Source organism: Tupaia chinensis, unplaced genomic scaffold, assembly GCF_000334495.1.
Source record: "Tupaia chinensis unplaced genomic scaffold, TupChi_1.0 Scaffold000628_1, whole genome shotgun sequence".
NCBI lineage: Eukaryota > Metazoa > Chordata > Mammalia > Scandentia > Tupaiidae > Tupaia > Tupaia belangeri.
This window is the reverse complement of record NW_006160148.1, coordinates 2,902,811-2,920,487: the sequence shown is the minus strand read 5'-3', so window position 1 is coordinate 2,920,487 and position 17,677 is coordinate 2,902,811. Positions and strand designations below refer to the sequence as shown.

Below are 17,677 nucleotides of genomic sequence, written 5' to 3'. Positions count from 1 at the left end.
AGGGGTGTACTCAGGGGGAGCATGGGGGTGTACAAGGTAGGACAAGCATAAGGAGACTCCCTGTGCAGCTCTTCGGCCCTGCAGCTCCAGGGTGACCCTGAGCAGCAGCCGCAGCGCCCCTCACCTGTACCACTGAGTTCAGGGGTGCCTGTGTGGACCGAGACTTGCCATCATCCTCCATCAGGCCAGTAGCCACGAAGCTGAAGCCACGGAACAGCTGGTGGGCACCCGCGCTGGGGGGGATGCCTGGGGAGTCTGTAAGGTAGAGGGGGACATGAGCCTGGGGAGGCAGGGTCCTCGAGGTGGCCTGGCCTGGCGGGGGCTTGCACAGGGCCCCCCTTCCCAGGTCATGCTCACTCACCCGCTCACATGTGAAAGCCTGGCCGGCCTGTGTGCGAGGAGCAGGGCAGACTCCCACACGTGCCCCCGGCCAGCCCGGGACCATCCTCCCCTTCCTGGACGCCTCCTCTTGGCCTCCCCACATAGGTCTGCTCTTCAGACGTCCCGGCAACAAGCCTGCCACCTCGCCTGTGCCCCGTGGATGCCCAGCTCTTCAGCTGGCCCGAGGACCCCACGGTGGCACCACGCTGGGCTTCCCACAGCCCTGAAGAGGCCTCCAAGCCACCTTGGACAAGCGGTTCCTCGTCCGCCCTCCAGGGTTCAGCCCACATGCCTCTCCTCTGGGAAGCCCAGCCAGGTGCTGTAGTCAGGCCCTTGTCCCTGTGAAGCTGTACTTGTCACACCTGTCAGCAATCCTTGTCACGTGCTGACGTGTCTTCTCTCAATGGTGAGAGTTGTACGAGGGCAGGGCCTGGGTCTGTCCCGTTCACTATCAATCCCCGAGGCCGGGCCCCCAAACCCTGGACGTGGTACGGTACCAGTCCATGGCTCACTAGAATCCAGGCTGCAGAGCAGGTGAGTGGCGGGCGGGCGGGCGAAGCCTCACCTGCTTCACCTCCCCATCGCTCCGTTACTGCCTGGCTCCGCCTCCTGTCGCATCAGTGGCGGCATTAGATTCTCACAGCAGGGGCCGGAGGGTGACATAGTGGTTAGGCTGCTGAACTCCCATGTGGGCAACTGTGGTTCAAATCCCGGACCCATCAGGTCAAGTGCGTGTGCATGCATGCCCAAAATCCCAAGAGGGGAATGGATTGTGGCATGGCTGTCCCCTACAGGGGGTGATTTTTCACTTTCTCTCTCCTTGTCTCTCTGGTGAGCACATGTGTCCTATAGCAAAAATCTCTTAAAAAAAAAACAAAACAAACAACAGATTCTCACAGGAGAACCCTGTTCGTACTGCACACGCGTGACCTGGCTGCACGTTCCTGCCTGATCTGAGGTGGAACTGAGGCGGTGATACCAGCACCGGGAGCGGCTGCGAATACGGCACTGTGGTGAGTTGTAGAATTATTCTATATTACAGCATAATAATTTTTTTTTTAATGAATCATCCCCAAACCATCCCCCACTCTGGTATGTGGAAAACTCTCCCACATTGGTCCCCGGTCCCAACCACAAAGGTCGGGGACTGCTGCCCTACGGCGAGCGCGCAGCAGGGATCCGGGACGCCTCTGTCAGGTAAAGGAATAAAGATGAGGCAGTCTGGAGAAGTGCTGAGTTTCCTGCCGTCAGGGGTATGTGAGCTGCAGCGAGAAAGCACCTCCTTTGCTAAAACCTGCCCTTCAACGAGACCTCCCAAAATGAACACCCCACCGCCCACCCACTGCCAACGCCGGGCCAGAACACCGGGAGTCACCGGGCTCCGTTCCAGAAGCCCCCTCACTGTTTCTTGTACCAGCTGGGGGAATGAGTATGTCTGTGGCCTTGCCCAAGTTCTAGATGGCACACTTGAACCGGCAGCTAAACAGCCAAAGGCAGCTCCCACGCCTGCCCTGACCTGTGGCGCTGTCCCCTCGGCTCTGCCAGCTGCCTCCACCACGCAGTTTTGCTGGGTCAGATTCTTTACCCCTGACGTGAGTGCAAACCCAGTGTCTGGTCTTCCCAGTGGGCTGGGAGACACCCGGGGCAGGGGTCTTGGGTTTTCTCTTATGGCCTTAACCACCCACACACCCCACGCCCTCACTCAGACACAAAGAGGCCACAGAGTCCCCGAGTGCTGTAGGGACAAAGTCAGAGTTCCACAGCCAGGCGCTCCCCCGCCTGTCCACCCCCACACCTGGGCTGCCAAAGTCCCTGACCACCCCCGGATCCCAAGTGCCCCCGACTGCCAGCTTCCCTCCGACGTCTGGGGTGGACGGCCAGGTAAGAGACATACCCTTGGGCGTGCGGGACGTGAACTCGGTATCAAAGTAGAAGGTGTCATCGGGCTGGGCCACGGCTGGCTTGAAGGGAGGCTTGATCTCACGACGGAACAGTTTCTGCAAGGCGGGAGAGGCGCTCGGTCACCGCAGCACCCCACAGCCTGCCAGGAGCCCCGTAAGCGGTAGGTACCGGGCCAGGGCCAAGGCTGGCCCAGCAGACAGTGGCATAACTGCTGGCCCAGAAAGCTGGCCCCAGCCTCCCGCGGCTGCTGCATCTGAGGGCCTAGTCAGAGACTCCCCACCCTGGGAGCTGCAGGACACACTCACGTTCCAGTCGATGGTGGAGTAGAAGACGTGCCGCTTGATTTCCTCTGCCCCGTCAGGGCCGGAGCCTGCAAGAGCCCAGTGAAGGCTTGCTCCTGGATGGTGCCTGCTGAGCGGCCCCCCACATGCTGGGACAGCTGCTGCAGCAGTGGGACAGGGCTCATCCTGCCCCAGATCCCCTAGGCACCACCTAAGGCTGTCACCCGCTTAGCACCTTCCGGGGACCGGGCTCCGATGACTAATGAAGAAGGAAGTCCCAGGGAGGTTTAGTAGCTTATCCAAGGCTACGATCAGGACAGAGGCTGGAGGGGGTCCCGCTCCTTTCCATAGGCCTCGTCCTAGGGCCCTTTCAACCTGAGACCGGCTCTCACTCCATCTGACCTCGGGGACCTGGGCTGGGTCTTACAGAATTCCTCGTGCCCCGGTGAGCCTGAAGTCAGGCATGAATCACACCGACACCCCTAGGGCGGGCATGCCCGCATGACCTCCTTTCATCAAGATGCTCTGCCAGCTAGCGGGGTCATGGTCTCCCACTGAGACGAGGAAGCAGGGGTCAGAGGGGCCAAGCCGCTGTCCTTGCAAAGGGCACTCCTTCGTCCTGAGTGCCAGGCAGCGGGGAGCTGACCCGGAGCCGCGCCTGGGACCGGAGCCCTCTGACTACGAGCTCAGGCTCGGTCTCCTGTGCCAGCAGCCTTGGCGGAGAAGCTGTGTAGGGGTCTCTGTCCTTGTCCCCAGAGGGAGTGGGGATGACTCAGTTCCTGCCTTCCCCCTACACAGGTCACCCCCGCCACCACGCGTGAGCCAGAAAGCAGGGTGGCCAGCGGCATTGTCTACCGAACAGAGGACAACGGCCCCTTTCAGGCCCAGATGTGGCCCTGTGGCCAGAGCTGCAGCTGTGCCCGCTCCCCACCACGAGTCCCGCCCGCCGGGCTGCTTACCGAGCCGGTTGGCAGGGTTCCGCTTGAACAGGGCCCGCAGGAGGCTCTGGGCTTCCGTGCTCAGAAACTGTGGCATGCCGAGCTTCGCCCTGAAACAGCCCCGGGTCTGGTCAGGGCTGAGCCGCCCGAGGCCCTGTGTCTTCTCCCCTCCCCGTCCAGGTCTAGTCCCAACTCGGCGCAGCCCAGCACCCACTCACCCCCTTCCCAGACCTCAGGGACCCCTGCGCGGGCCCCAGTGGACAGCAAGGAGGCTCTAGAAAGCTTGGTTAGCCAAGAGCCGTGTGTCGTTAATGAAGGATCCGAGGCAGGGGCGGGATGCCGTGTTCCCCTAAACGGGGCTAGGGGGTGGGGAAGACCCTGAGGTGTGGGGGCAGGGCTGGTGCTTACTTCAGAATCAGGGTCATGGTCTCCTTCCGGTCCTTCCCTTGGAAGGGCAGGGAGCCCGTCAGCATCTCGAACTGCAGAGGACAGGTTCTGTTCAGCCCTCCTTCCTGCCCCCAGCCCCCCGCCTCCTCCCACGCGGGACTGCTCCAGTCCCAAGGCTCCCGCTGGCCTACCGGACATCCAAGTCTATCTGGAGTAAGAACTGTGTGTCCCTGTCCCCCCACCAACCCAGATCTCCAGGAGCTGCACTGAGGGGTCAAAGGCCAGGGGAAGCCCTGGCTGGGGCAGCAGAGCCCGGCTGCGGCCAGGCCTGGATCCTCCCACGGCAGGCAGATGCACGCAGTGGTCGGACTGGCTGAGCGAGGAGGGAGGGTCAGCCCTGGAGGCAACCGACCCCCTCACTGTACAGACTGGAAACTGGGGCCAGAGGCTTGGCCCTGGCCACGCACTCACCATCAGCACCCCGTAGGACCACCAGTCCGCGCTGTGCGTGTGTCCCTGGCGGTTGACGACCTCGGGGGCCATGTACTCCACCGTCCCACAGAAGGAGTAGGCCTTCTTCTCGTGGTCGATGGCCTCCTTGCTCAGGCCAAAGTCTGTGGGGAGGAGGGCGGGGACACCCTCAGGGCCCTGCCTTCCTCGCCACCACCGTGCACACCCAGTGCCCTGCTCGGAGGTCTGAGGATATCACCATGATGGCCGGAAGGGAGCTAAGGCCCAGAGAGGGCAGGCGACTTACCTAAGGTGACACAGGAGGGACAAGTCTCGGAGGTGGGTTTCAACAACCACAACCAAAGCCCACCCCCCGGGCTCGCCAAGGCCTCTCTGGAGCCTGGTCTGCCCTCCCCTGGGCCCTGCACTCACCGGTGAGCTTGATGTGGCCCTCCTCGTCTAGGAGGATGCTGCGAGGGAGAAGCAGAGAGAGGCCCCTTGGCACCAGGGCCACAGTGGGCTCGGCTGGCACCCGGGGTTGTGGGCGTCTACACAGCCCTGCCCCCGGACAGGTGGGTGGAGCAGGTGGTGCCAGAGGGTGTGGCCTATTCCTAACGACCATGTGAGGGGACACCATCACAGTCCCATTTCCCAACGGGAAGATGCAACCTTGGGAATCAAGTGCCCATAGTCTTTGAGCTGGTGGTGGAGAGGCTGTGACCTCGGGTCTGTGCACCCTAAAGACAGACTTCACTCCACTTCCCACCCGTCCCAGCTTCCAAGGTAGCATCTGAGGACATCTAGATTAGAGGAGAATTCTAGAAGGAGCAGGCCACAGCAAGGGATGCCCTTCACTGGGGGTATCTCACATCACAATGGACAAACGCAAATATGGGGCCCCAGGCCTGCACGTGGTGCCTGGGCCTGGGCAACGGGTGAGCCGGGAGCTCACCATCACCCACCCCTCAGCAGGGGGCACCTTCCTGGGGACAGCCACACCCACATTCCCCTGGAACGCCCCCCTCACGGGGCTGCAGAGGCGCGTGGGGCTGGGGGCTTTACTCACTTCTCGGGCTTGAGGTCTCGGTAGATGATGCCCAAGCTATGCAGGTGGTCCAGGCCCAGCGCCAGCTCGGCCAGGTAGAACTTCACGTCCTCCTCCGTGAACATAACCTACGACGGTGGGGGGACCTTCAGCGGAGAACCTCCTAGGAGCGGGGCCACTAGGCACTGCAGCACCCTGGTCCAGGGTCCACCCCGGAGGGCCTGGGAGACCTTCCTACCACCAAGGGTTTTGCAGGATGAACTGACTAATCCACCAGCCACTCATGGCAGGTGCTTAGAAACAGCCAAAGGCTGGGAACAGCCCACAAGCCCAAGGAGGCGAAGGTTGGAATGACCCATCTCTCTCCAACACGGGGGGTGCCATGCACCCACAGACTGGAGCAAGAATTTCTCTGTGTTCTGGCCTGGAACCATCTCCAAACTAACTGCCTTGAAGAAAACAAGGTACAGGACAGAATGAGACTCTTCCCTTAAAAAAGGAAGGCTAGGGACCAGCAGTTGGCATAATGGCTATGTCGCCGGACTCCCATGGAGTCGACCGCGGTTCAAGTCCCGGACCTGGTGGCTTAAACTCATGCCAGGCACGTGTGCATACGTGCCCAAGATCCTGGGAGGAGAAGGGAAGAGAATGGAGGAGAAGGGGTTGCAGTGTGGCCATCCCCCTGGGGGGTGATTTCTCGCTTTCTGTCTCTCTGTCTCTCTCTGTCTTTCTGGCGAGCGCACATGCCCTATAGCAAAAACCTCTCAAAAAAAATTAAAAAAAAGGAAGGCTAGGTTGAGCCAGAAGGTGACGTGGAGGTTAAAGTGTTAGACTCCCACATGACTGAGGGTGGTTCGAGTCCTAGACCTGGTGGCTAGCTTTCTTACTTTCCTTTTCTTTCTGTCTCCCTGGTGAGCTCACATGCCCTATAGCAAATTAATAATAAATAATTCTTTGAGCAAAAAAAGAAACACAGGAACGATAAACAAGGAATCAATAAAAACATTTAGTGGTCGGCCATGTAGGAGCTCGGGTGAGAAGATTTCTCAAATGTGTTTGGGATCACGTAAGTGTTACTTATTCAAACATCACAACAACATTGTAAAAATAAGGTTTGGGGCCAGCAGACGACGTCATGTTACATCACGGGACTGGGGTCCAAGCAGACGCAGCTGCTTGAAACTCACACCGGGCGACTGTGCGTGCCTGCCCGAAATCCCAAGAGGGGAATGGAGGAGAAGGGACGGCAGTGCGATCATCCCCTCTTGGGGGGTGATTTCTTCCTTTCTGTCTCTCTGATGAGCGCACGAGCCCTACAGCAAAATCTCCAAATAAATGAATGAATGTTTGGTTTTCTTTAAAGTCTACATTGTATTAATGGTCCCGTTTTTAAATGTGGCTGGAATCCTACTAAATCAGTTCAGAATCCGTGGGGTGACCACGGAGGACAAGGACGCTAATGCCTCTAGCTTTTTGGGTGGATCTGGGTTTCTCTCCCATCCTGAGAGCCTGCCCGGGTGGCCCTGGCATGTCAGGGTGAGGTGGCGAGGGGCACCTCCAGCCGGGACAGCATCAGCTCCAGGCTGGATCTTCCTCACAACCTGGGGGGAGCTCTGAGAGGCCTTGCCAGGGTGTGGCCTCCACCCCAGGGCAAGTCAGTTTCCTGGGTTGGGGCTGCTAGGAGGCCCCTAGTGGCTCTGGCTCCAGCCATGCTGGCTCTTCACTGGCCCTCAGAGGGGAGGCCCACTGTTCCCCAGCTCCGTCCCGGGGCCCACTGGCTCACCTCTTTGGAGAGCCGCGTGAAGAGGTCCCCGCCACGCAGGAAGTCCAGGATGAGATAGAGCTTGCCTTCGGTCTGGAAGGCTGGAGAGAGGCAACAGCAGGATCAGCTGCATGTCGCCATCTGCCCTCTGGCCCCGGCTGCCCTGCCTGCCAGGCGGGCGGCCAGGACATTGGCTGGAGGTGGGAGCTGGGGCAGGGTCTGTGGCCTCACCGTAGTGCAGCTTCACCACAAACGGGTGGTTTACGTCGGCTAGGATGTCTCTCTCCATCTTGGTCCGAACTCGGTCACGCACTGGCAAAGAAGGAAGGCAGGCACCAGGAGTCTAGATGCCCAGCCCCACCACGCCCAGCCCCACCGAGGGTCCTTTTCCGCTGCTTCCTTGAGCCCAAGCTCCAAGGCTCCTGCAGCAGCTCTTTGCCCACCCTCCACCCAGCCATGCCCTGGGCTGGGGCCGTGGCACCCTGCTCGCCTCTACGCCTGTCTCCCACCACGCCCTGTGAGGAGCCTTCAATGAAGCCAGTCCGAGCAGCCTGCTCCCTGTGCCCCACTTTCCGAGAGCCCAGCCTTGGCCTCTGCACCGCCCCCATCCTAGCAGTCCCTCTCCCCTCGCATAAAACCCCCCAAGTCCCTAGTCCGATTAGCTGGAAAGACGCATCTCCTAGGCCTAGTCTCTGCATCATGAGTCTCGGTGGGCATTCCCCACACTTTCTTCGTGGAAAAAAAAGAATGCGAGTTGCAGGGAATTCTGATCACCAACAGGCTCTTTCTTGACCCAAGTCAGGCCTCACCTCCTCCAGGAAGCATTCTTTGAACTCCCAAGCTGGGTTAGGGCTTTCTGGGTTCCTACAGAGCTTACGCATCCCCTTCAGGGCACTTTTGGTTTTTTTTGGAGAGGTTTTTCGCTATAGGGCATGCGCTCGCCAGACAGACAGAGAGAGACATGGAGACAGAAAGCGAGAAATCACCCCCCAGGGGGGATGGCCACGCCACAATCCCTTCTCCTCCATTCTCCTCTCGGGATCTTGGGCACGCACGCACACGCACCCAGCGTGAGTTCTAAGCCACCGGGTCCGGGATGCGAACCGCGGTCGACTACGTGGGAGGCTAGCGACATAGCCATTACGCTAACTGCTGGTTCCCATCCCTTCAGAGCACTTTTAATCTTCTATTTTTATTTTTTTTAAACCCTGTTTTATTATTTTTTAAAATTTGACCAGAGAGAGGGAATGTGAGAAAGTGAGCCATCAGGTGCAGGACTCAAGCCACAGCTGGCCACATGGGACACTAGCGCCTTAACCACCACTGCCTCCTGGCTATCTATTTAATGCTTATTTTTATTATTTACTTTTTTAAACTTAAAAATTAATTTATTTAATTCCATTTGTTATTATTTTTTAATTTGACCAGAGAGAGGGAAAAAGGGAAAGTGAGAAAGTGACCCACTAGGTCCAGGATTCAAACCTCAGTCAGCCATGTGGGGATCCAGTGCCCTTAACCACTACACCACCTGCCAGCCCCTTAAACTTGTTTGTTTTTAAAGAATTATTTTATTTAACTATTATTAATCCATTTATTTATTTATTTTAATTTGACCAAAGAGTGGGGGAGAGAGAGAGAAAAGAGAAAGAGAGAAAGTGAGCCGCCAGGTCCGGGACTCGAACCATGGTCGGCCATGTGAGAGTCCAGCACCTTAACCACCACGCCACTTGCCAGCCCCTAAACTTGTGTTTTAATTGCCAGAGAGCACATACACTTGCCAGAGAGCAACAGAGGCAGAGAGAGAAAGCAAGCAACCCCTAGAGGCGTGGTCCTGCCACAATCTCTGATCCCCTGTCTCCACCCTGTCAGGATTTGGAGCACACACGTGCATCTGGCATGTTTTCAGGCCACCAGGCCTGGGACTCTCACTGCAGTCAGCCATGTGGGACCCAGCTGCCACATCAGACTACACGGCCGGTCCTCTGCTTAGGTCGTGTTCCCTCGCTAGGCACACAGGGCCCTGCTGGGAGCCGTCCCCTTAGCCCACCTCCCAGAAGCCCTCACACCGTCCAGCCTCCTCCACACTCGTGCTCCGGCAAAGCTCCTTCCCGGGTGGCCCTTGCTCCACCATTTTTGGTCCAGAGAACTAACTCATCCTTCAAGGCAGCTCACATGGCTACTCCGTAGGCGGCCCTGATCACTGAGCCCCGCGCCCCCTGCTCCGCGTGAGGCTGCCCTTAGCCTTCAGGGCCCCCAATCCCTCAGACCCCCATGCGCAGTGGCCGCAGCTGCCATGCCGCACAGCCGGGCCTGGTTCAGCCTCTCCGGCCCAGCAGTCTCTGCCCTCTCCTCTGAGGGCTGACGCCTACTCCATCAAGCTGGCCTCGGGGGCACCAGAGCTCCCATCACCCCCAGTCCCTCAGGGCCACGTGACCCTCTGACTCCCCTGCCTCATCTCCAGCCTGGGCTCGGCTCTGACTCCCCCCAGTTGGTGGCTGGACTGGTGTCTGGGACAGTCAGAGAATCAAACCCAAAGCCCACTCCCAACCATCCTCACGCCCTTGTAAGCCCCCAAATTCCAGACCTGAGCTTGAGGCTCCCTTCTGAGCCTCTCTGCCACCGAACTCCACAGCCCTGCGTCGACTCCTACGCTGGCCTGGCCACCACCCTGGGCTCCTGCTCCTCTCATGGCCTTCCTTGCTCAGCTGGGGGCCTCCCTCAGACTCTTCAGGTATCATGAAGCCACGCGGTGACAGCACGTCGGCCTGAACCCTGCTACGAGGGCACCCTGCTTCCCACAAACACACTGCACCCACCCCTCTGGCTCCACACACACGTTCACCTTCAGCCAGTCACTGGCGCTCAGCTTGGCGGAACAGCTGAGAATTGAGTGGCTTCTCCACCTTTTAACCAGGGCTCCCGAAGGCAGAGCACCTCCCTGATCAGAACCAAGCCCCCCACCATCAGAGCCTGCTCCCTCCATCCTGGGCTCGGTTCAGGGAGGTGACCACTCACCTTTCAGCGTGGCCTTCTTTAGCACCTTCATGGCATATAAGTGCCCACTGTCAGGTCGGGTGACCTTCCGTACCAGGAAGACCTGAGAGGTGGGAGAGGCAGGGTGGAAGCTGGAGGGGCTAAACCTATGGGCTTCCAGTCCCAGGTTTCAGGGTGACCTCGAACCCTCGTCCTCTGGTCCTTAGGCCCCAAGGTAATCCTCAGCTCCTTACCACTGACCCACCCGGTGCTGCCCTCCCGCCATGGGGCTGTGACTCACTTTGCCAAAGGATCCCTGGCCCAGAACCTTGAGGAGCTCGAAATGGGACGGATCGGCCTTGTCAGAGCCGGCCTTGACGTGGTGCGTGATGGCGATCTCCTTGAGGACGCCCTCATCCTGACGGGGGGATGGAGCCGGTGGGTACGGCGGGCCAGGCGGGCCGGGGCAGTGTGGAGTGCAGCCCCATGCCCCATCCAGCCCCTTCCCACAGGCCTCAGGGGGAAGCCCGTGGGCCCAACACACAGCCACGCCGGCAGACCCGGGCTCTAGATTCGGCTGGGAAGGTCAAACAAGGGCCGGGCCGGGCCGGGCCCGCTCCGCTCCTGTAGCTCCAGCTGCTCTGGCCTGGCCAGAGGTGCCCAGGCACGGCCAGGCCGGCCAGGCAGTCAACCCCAGGCCCTGATGGAGGCCCAGGGACTGGGGCCTGGTCGGCCCTACGGGGCTCCCCAGCCCCTGCTGCTTTGGTTCTGCCTCAGTAGGAAGTGGGGTTTGCTCTCACGATGGGAGGCAGAGCAGGGCCTGTGTTGCTGGCCAGGAGGGGATGAGGGCACCCCTGTGGGCAGCAGGGTAGGGCTGAGCGCACGGAAACCCGAGAGCCCTGGACATCAGGGACTCGTCAGCCCAGGAAGTTGGGGTGAGGGAGGGTTAAGATAAGAGGCGCCATGGCCTGCCTTCCCAAACGTCCCTGACAAGCCCAGGAAAAGCCCCTTGCCAGGTGCCGGCTGTTCCCGGACCCCTCTGCCACCTTCCGATCTGCTGGTACTGTCCTGAAGCCCTCATGGGCCTCACTTCTCCAGGAAGCAAGTCTGGGCACAGTCCAGGTACCCAGCAGGGTCAGGCTGGCCGGGAATGCCCAAATGCTGAGCTGCCCAGGCACCTGCTCCCGGGGGTCAGGTGGGCATACTCACCAAGTCCTGCCGGGGGCCAGGGCCAGGGCCAGGCAAAGAGGGCTGGCTCACCGGGCGCCGCTGCTTCCTGGGCAGCCAGGGGAGCAGGGCCCAGAGCCGCAGACGGGGCGACTTGGGATCCTGCTCCATCCGCCCAGCAGGGCCGCGGCACCATGGCAGGAGCAGGCAGCGGCCAGGGCTGCTGCGGAGGTGGCCGGGCCCAAGGCGGATGTGCAGGGTGAGGGCGGGGGCTGGGTCTGGCCCAGGCAGCCAATCACTCAGGGCCTGTGGTTTCCCAGCTCCTGGCCTACACCCTCACCACGCTCCCTTCTCCTCTCCCCCCAGGGCCTGAGGGTTGCCCTTGGGCCCTCCCATATGGGCTTGGGGAGGAAAGCCCCGTGCCAACCCAGCTGCGAGCAGGTAAGTACCCAGCGGGCAGTTGGGCGCCTAACACGCGGGGCAGGCTGGGAGAGACAGCGACACTCACAGACAGGTGCCAAACATGGACTCAAGGGAAGGCGAGGACTAACAGGCAGGGGCGGGTAAGGGCACGGCAAAGGTGGGCCGTCTGACAGCGCGGTGGACGGAGACGGGAGCCCAAGGCAGAGACAGAAGGGGACACGCACCCAGCATGCACCCAACAGGTGAAGACAGGTCCCCCTCACCCAGTGGGAACCGAGAGGGGCCCGACCAGAGACAGGGCAGTAGGGAGCGACCACGAGTCAGTGAGGCCCGAGCAGGTGACACAGAATGGGGCAGGTGGTCGACCGCCGGGCACACCCACAAGAGGCAGGAGCGCAGGCCCCAGAAGGGGACAGGCACAGCGCAGGGTCCCGCTAGTGGACCTGGGCCCGGGAGGAGAAGGGGACGCAGCCCACCCAGGGCAGAGACAGTGGTGGCTGACCCCTCTCTGAGCTCTTCTGTTTCCTTAGGGTGTCTCTCAGATGCCAGAGTCTGAGGGGGCGCAGAGCGATGACAGTGACTGAGAGGACCACCTCCTGAGAGCCACCGGGAGACGGATCCGAATGTCCTGAAGTTGCCATTGCCGTTTCAGGGACAAGAGACTGAGGGCAGAGTCTCACCAAAGCAAACCTGAGCCAGCTGGGGCCACGTCCCCCCCGGCTCCTTGCTGCCTGGCCAAGGTGGGCAGGCCTCAGGGGCCAGGGCCCTTCTGCCCTCCCCTCAGTACTGGGGCAGTCTCGGGCTTCCCAGTCCAGGTCTGGACCTCAGAGACACAATCCTGTCTTTCAGGATCCCCCCACAGCTGGGAAAATGGGAGTAATGGCCCACAAAAGTCCCCCCAGTGCCCACGCTAGCCAGGCCGCTGCGGCAGACTCCGTGGGAGCACAGGAAGGACAGGCCTAGCTCGGGGGGCTGAGGTGGCCAGAGCCACAGTGAGCCCTGAGGGCTGAGCCTCCACCTCGGCTGCCTGCTTCTGCTGAGAACACTCCCTGGGGACAGAAGCAGCCACCCGGAAACCTCAGGGGACACAGATACCCCAAACCGGTCCTGGCCCAGAGTCAGGGTGACAGGAATGGCTAGAGGCAGGCCACCCTTCTGCTCACCTTTCTGGGACAGGGGGCAGTCTCTCTCTCCCTGGGAAAATCTGCCGGGGTCTGCATGGCGGGGCTCAAGCCAGTGGCCGGAGGGCCCGTTAGGTTACGCCTGCCTTACTTCTGCTTTTTTTAGCCTTCCTGGCCCAGAGGGCAGGGTCCCGGGTCCCCCTCCTTCTCACTTCCCCCTCCACAGGGAGGAGGGACAGCGGATGGGTCAGGCTCCCCTGCTGAGTAGACACTGCAGACCCCAAGCCCATCACCCTGGGAAGGGCTGGGGTATGACCCTCCCCGTCTCCTCTGCACCCAAGGAGGCCAGGCAGGAGACACGCTGACAAGGCTGCGGCAGGCAGGTGTCCCGGCACTTTCGAACATCCACCTGGGGACACGGGGTGAAGTCGGCCAGGCCCGGGTGCCCCTCCCCCATTGCGACCTTCCCTGGCTGGGAACGGCAGCCCACGGGGCAGGCCCCTCACTCAGATGCCCTGAACAAGGAGGCCAGAGCTGGCCCGAGCTCCCAGGGGAAGCGGGCTGCTGTGGGCCGGGGCAGGGTTGGCCGGGCCAGCCCCCTTCCACGTGACCGCTCATCACTCACAGCAGCGCACCCACAGAAACTGACACACAAACGCACTGGGCTGATGATCGGAAACCTCTCCACAGACATCCCGTGTAGAAAGGCACACCCCCGCGCGCGGACTTCCCCTCCGCCCCTCGGCAGCTAAGACGGGTGGAGGGGTGCAGGCTGCGCACGGTGCCTCCCCAGGCCGGACCCTCTCGCTGTGTCCTCGAGCAGCTTGTGGGGCCAGCTCCGGTGGCCAGCAGTCCCTCCGGCCCCTCCGATGCAGAGAAGAACCTCTGTGGTTAACGGGGCACCAGAAGGGGCAGCAGGAAGGAAACAGTCTCAGAACTGCCTTCCCCGAAGGGCGTGTGGGGCCCAAGGCCTCTGGTGGCAGGAGGGGGGACAGCCACCAGCCCACATCCCGTGGTCCCTGCCCCATTTCCCCAGACTTCCTCTTTATTTACTTCCTCCCCAGGGTAGCTGGGAGAGAAACCCTGAGGCCCCCAGGCTGATCCCCCGTCCCTATGGCCCCGCCCTCCCTGGACCTCCCTCTGCCAATCCCTGGCTCTAGGACCCCAACAGCCCCCCAAGCTGGCAGCATCGGCAGAGCCTCCAGGAGCTAACCCCGCTGTGGGGCAGAGGTCTCCAGATGTGTCACCCAGCATGCCTCTGCAAGGGTGAGGCTGGGTCTGCAGTTCCGGGCATCCTGACAGGGGTAGCCAGCCTCAGGCACTGGGTCAGGACTGGCAGGGGCTGACAGAGAACCATGGCTCCAGCTGACGGGGTGCCACTGCGCATGGCCACGGATTCCTTCAACTTTGGCTCCCGCCTGCTCTCAGCGCAGCCTGGTCGCCTCCATTCCAGAGATGAGAAAGCTACACCCTGAGAGAAAGTGACCGGCCCAAGGTCGCATGGCCAGGAAAGGGGAGAGCGAAGAGCAAGGCCTTGCTTCTAAAGCCCACAGTCTAGCATATTCCAACCACGGCCTCCGGCGGACCCTACCCACAGCTCCAGGCCAGGAAGCGCCAGGCTCAGGCAGATCCTGCTTTGTCCTCAGGCAGCTCCAAAAAAACGAGGTGGTAACTGCCCTGCCACAGCCAGCGCTTCCTGTGTGCACTGTGACTATCTGCCAGAGGGTGACATCCCAGAAGAGGGGCAGAGAGGGGCAGTCCTGCCGGTCCCGAGAAAGAACAGGTATCGGCCAGGAGAAAGCAGGAAAATAACGAGCCCCTCGGCCCCGCACTGGGTGACGACGGTGTGTGGTCGGTGTGGTCGGCGGAGCCCTGCAGCGGGAAAGAGCCCAGAGGGAGCGAGGGGCTGGAGCCGGGTGCGGTGGACAGCACTGGCAGAGTGCCCTCAGGCAGGTCTCTGCCCACTGAACTCAAGTTCCTTTCTCACTAAAATAAAGGTGAAAACTACGTACTGCAAAGGTTCTTGCAAAAGCAGAAGGGCCACAGAGACCTTATGAACAAAACTTCTCCCTGGGGCCAGCAGGTGGCGTGGCCATGCCTGGCCATGGTTCGAGCTCTGGACCTGGCGTCTTGCTTTCTCACTTTATCTTTCTGGTCAAATTAAAATAAAGTGAAATTAAAAAAAAAAAAATTCTTCCTGGTTGAGTCTGATTGGTATGGGGGCTTCCCCTGGGAAGGGCAGCCTCCTTCCATAGGGCCCCAGGGGCTGGCCCACCCTCACTAGTCCAAGAGAACTTCCTCCCAACACCTGAGGCTCCCCCAAGTCCACAGTCACATCCTGCCTAAGCTCTGGCCGGGATCGGGAGCAGGAGGGATCCGGGAGGGATCAGGGTTTCATAAACAGGAAGAGAGGAGGGGAGGGGGGAGACAGTCAACTCTCAAAATAGACCTGCAGGCACTTCAAAGGGGTCCAGCTCCGGAGACAGCTGAGGGAGGGGGCCTGGAGTGCCCAGTCCACTCCCAGGAAGGGAGGGAGGGCGAATGCAGCCCTGGTATGGCCGGGGACACCAGGTCCTGGAGGGTTTCGGGGTGTTTTCACCCTGGACTGGCTGTCCACACTACTGCTGCAAAGCCCCAAATCCCCCTTTCTGCCTGAAACGAATAAAATAAACAAGCATTCGGGCCAGCAGGTGGTGTAGAAGCTGGCTGAGCAGTTCGAGTCCTGGACCTGGTGGCTTGAAACACACACCAGGCGCATGTACGTGCAAGCCCAAAACCCCGAGAGAGAGGGACCAGCAGTTAGCGTAATGGCTATGTCGCTGAATTCCCATGTAGTCGACCGCAGTTCAGGTCCTGGACCCAGTGGCTTTAACTCACACCGGGCACGTGTGCGTGCGTGCCCAAGGTCCGGAGGAGAATGGAGGAAAAGGGATTGCAGCGTGGTCATTCCCCCTGGGGCGTGATTTCTCACTTTCTGTCTCTCTGTCTCTGTCTTTCTGGCAAGTGCACGTGCCCTAGAGCAAAAACCTCTCAAAAACAAACAAACAAAAAATCCCAAGAGAAGAATGGAGAAGGGACGCAGTGCGGCCACCTTGCCCATCCCCAGCCCTGACTCCCTTCCGACCCAGGGTCTTCCTAGAGCAGGACTCCCAGGCTCGATAGCAAATGCAGCTCACCTGCCTGGTTAGTGCCTGCCCTCACCCCTCACCCCTCGAGCCCCTGGGGGAGAGGCTGCACTCCCTTCCAGGCTCCCAAGCACTGCAAGCTCCTCTGCGACCTCAAGAACTTCAGCCCAAGCTGAACATCCTGGCTCTCCATCAAGAGCTAGCTGGGCTTGGGACCAGCAGTTGGTGTAATGGCTACATGGCTGGACTCCCATGTAGTTGACCGCGGTTCGAGTCCCGAACCCGGTGGCTGAAACTCATGCCGGGTGTGCCCAAGATCCTGAGAGGAGAATGGAGGAGAAGGGATTGTGCTGTGTGGCCATCCTCCGGGGTGTGTGTGTGTGTGAGTGTGTGTGTGTGATTTCTCACTTTCTGTCTGTCTGTCTTTCTGGCAAGCGCACACACCCTACAGCAAAAACCTTTCAAAAAAAAAAAAGAAAGAGAGATGGTTGGGCTATACCCGGGGTCAGTCCTCATGACCACGCAAGCTTGCCACAGTAGCCGAGAGATGAGGAGGTGGGGGCTACTTCTCGCGCCCTGACCTGCCCCACCCAGCAGCTACCTTATCTTAGGAAGCTGAGTCAAGGCAAACATCGGGGCCAAGCCTGATTCCATCTCAAAGGTCAAGCTTCAGGCAGGTCTGGTGCCTGTGCAGACCCAGGCCTGCAAGGTGGGGCGGCTGGGAGGCGGCAGAGCTGAGCAGTGCGCTCCCTGGAAACCACTCCATCCTTCACAGACTTCTGGGAGAACAGAGCTCTTTCACCTATTCCGCTTACAGACGAGGAAACTGAGGCTCAGAAGGGAGCAGAGCTTCTGGTCAAATGGAAGGGGTGGAGTGAGGACTTGGCCCTGACCCGGGCTGAGCCCCTGCCTAGCCAGCAACCTCGCAAACACCCTGTCAATCGGGGTGGTCTCTCCCACTACAGGGCTCCAGCCAAGGCCATCCTGTCGCCCAGCCCAGGGAAGGCAGAGAAGCCGTGGGGAGGCAGGAGTCTCAGGTGAGGAGTGGTACATGTGCCGCCTGCCAGGCACTGGGCCTGGTAAGACTTGAGAAGCCACCAGGCTCCCTGCACTGCCCACCCCGTTTGTGCGCCCAGAGCTTCCAGGCACTGTCCGGCCCAGGTTCTCAGGGAGGGCAGCACAGCTGGCCCGCGTCTCTCCACTGCTCCTTCGAGTGGACCCAAGTTCCGGGAGTAACTGAGTCGAGGGAGTGCTGCGGCCGGAGTGAAAGGAGCCCGAGTTCTGGCCTGAGTCCTGCTCCTGCCCCCTCCTGGGCCATGGTCCCTCACCTATGAAACAGGGAGGTTAAAGCAAGTGACTTCTACACCCAGGGGTGCCCTGAGGATAAGCGGGATCTGAAAAGGGCTGAGCTGGACAAGGTAAGTGGCCAGGGACCTGAGCCCAGACGGGCCGAAGGCAGCCTCTCCCCTGCTCCAAGGCTGTGCAAACACCTCTACGGTCCCCAGCCCAGGGCGCTGGCCCTGGTCCTCACCTTGGATGACTGAAGTCCAGCTTCTTCCCCTGAGGCCTGTCCATCCTGGGAAAGAGAAGCGAGATTGGGGAAGCGTGGTCAGACCCCCTTGCATGGGCGAAACACACTCCAAAGGGCACCCTGCCCTCGGCCACACCCAGCAGCCAGGGGCTGTGAGGTGGGCAGCTCTGAGTGCCACCCCCCCCCCCCCC

General features: G+C 60.6%; 1 protein-coding gene across 1 annotated transcript in view; it reads right to left on the bottom strand.

Moving 5' to 3' along the window:
• The window catches only part of RPS6KA1 (ribosomal protein S6 kinase A1), a gene marked incomplete at its 5' end in the record, with an annotated part of 32,158 nt that extends 14,627 nt beyond the window's left edge, over window positions 1–17,531 (bottom strand). The window contains 13 exon segments of the mRNA XM_014591977.2: window positions 125–255; window positions 2,276–2,378; window positions 2,589–2,653; window positions 3,524–3,612; window positions 3,911–3,981; window positions 4,361–4,503; window positions 4,772–4,809; window positions 5,406–5,512; window positions 7,168–7,247; window positions 7,378–7,458; window positions 10,162–10,243; window positions 10,421–10,537; window positions 17,487–17,531. Coding sequence (XP_014447463.1) covers window positions 125–255; window positions 2,276–2,378; window positions 2,589–2,653; window positions 3,524–3,612; window positions 3,911–3,981; window positions 4,361–4,503; window positions 4,772–4,809; window positions 5,406–5,512; window positions 7,168–7,247; window positions 7,378–7,458; window positions 10,162–10,243; window positions 10,421–10,537; window positions 17,487–17,531 — 1,152 coding nt within the window.
• Window positions 17,532–17,677: the final 146 nt, after the last annotated feature.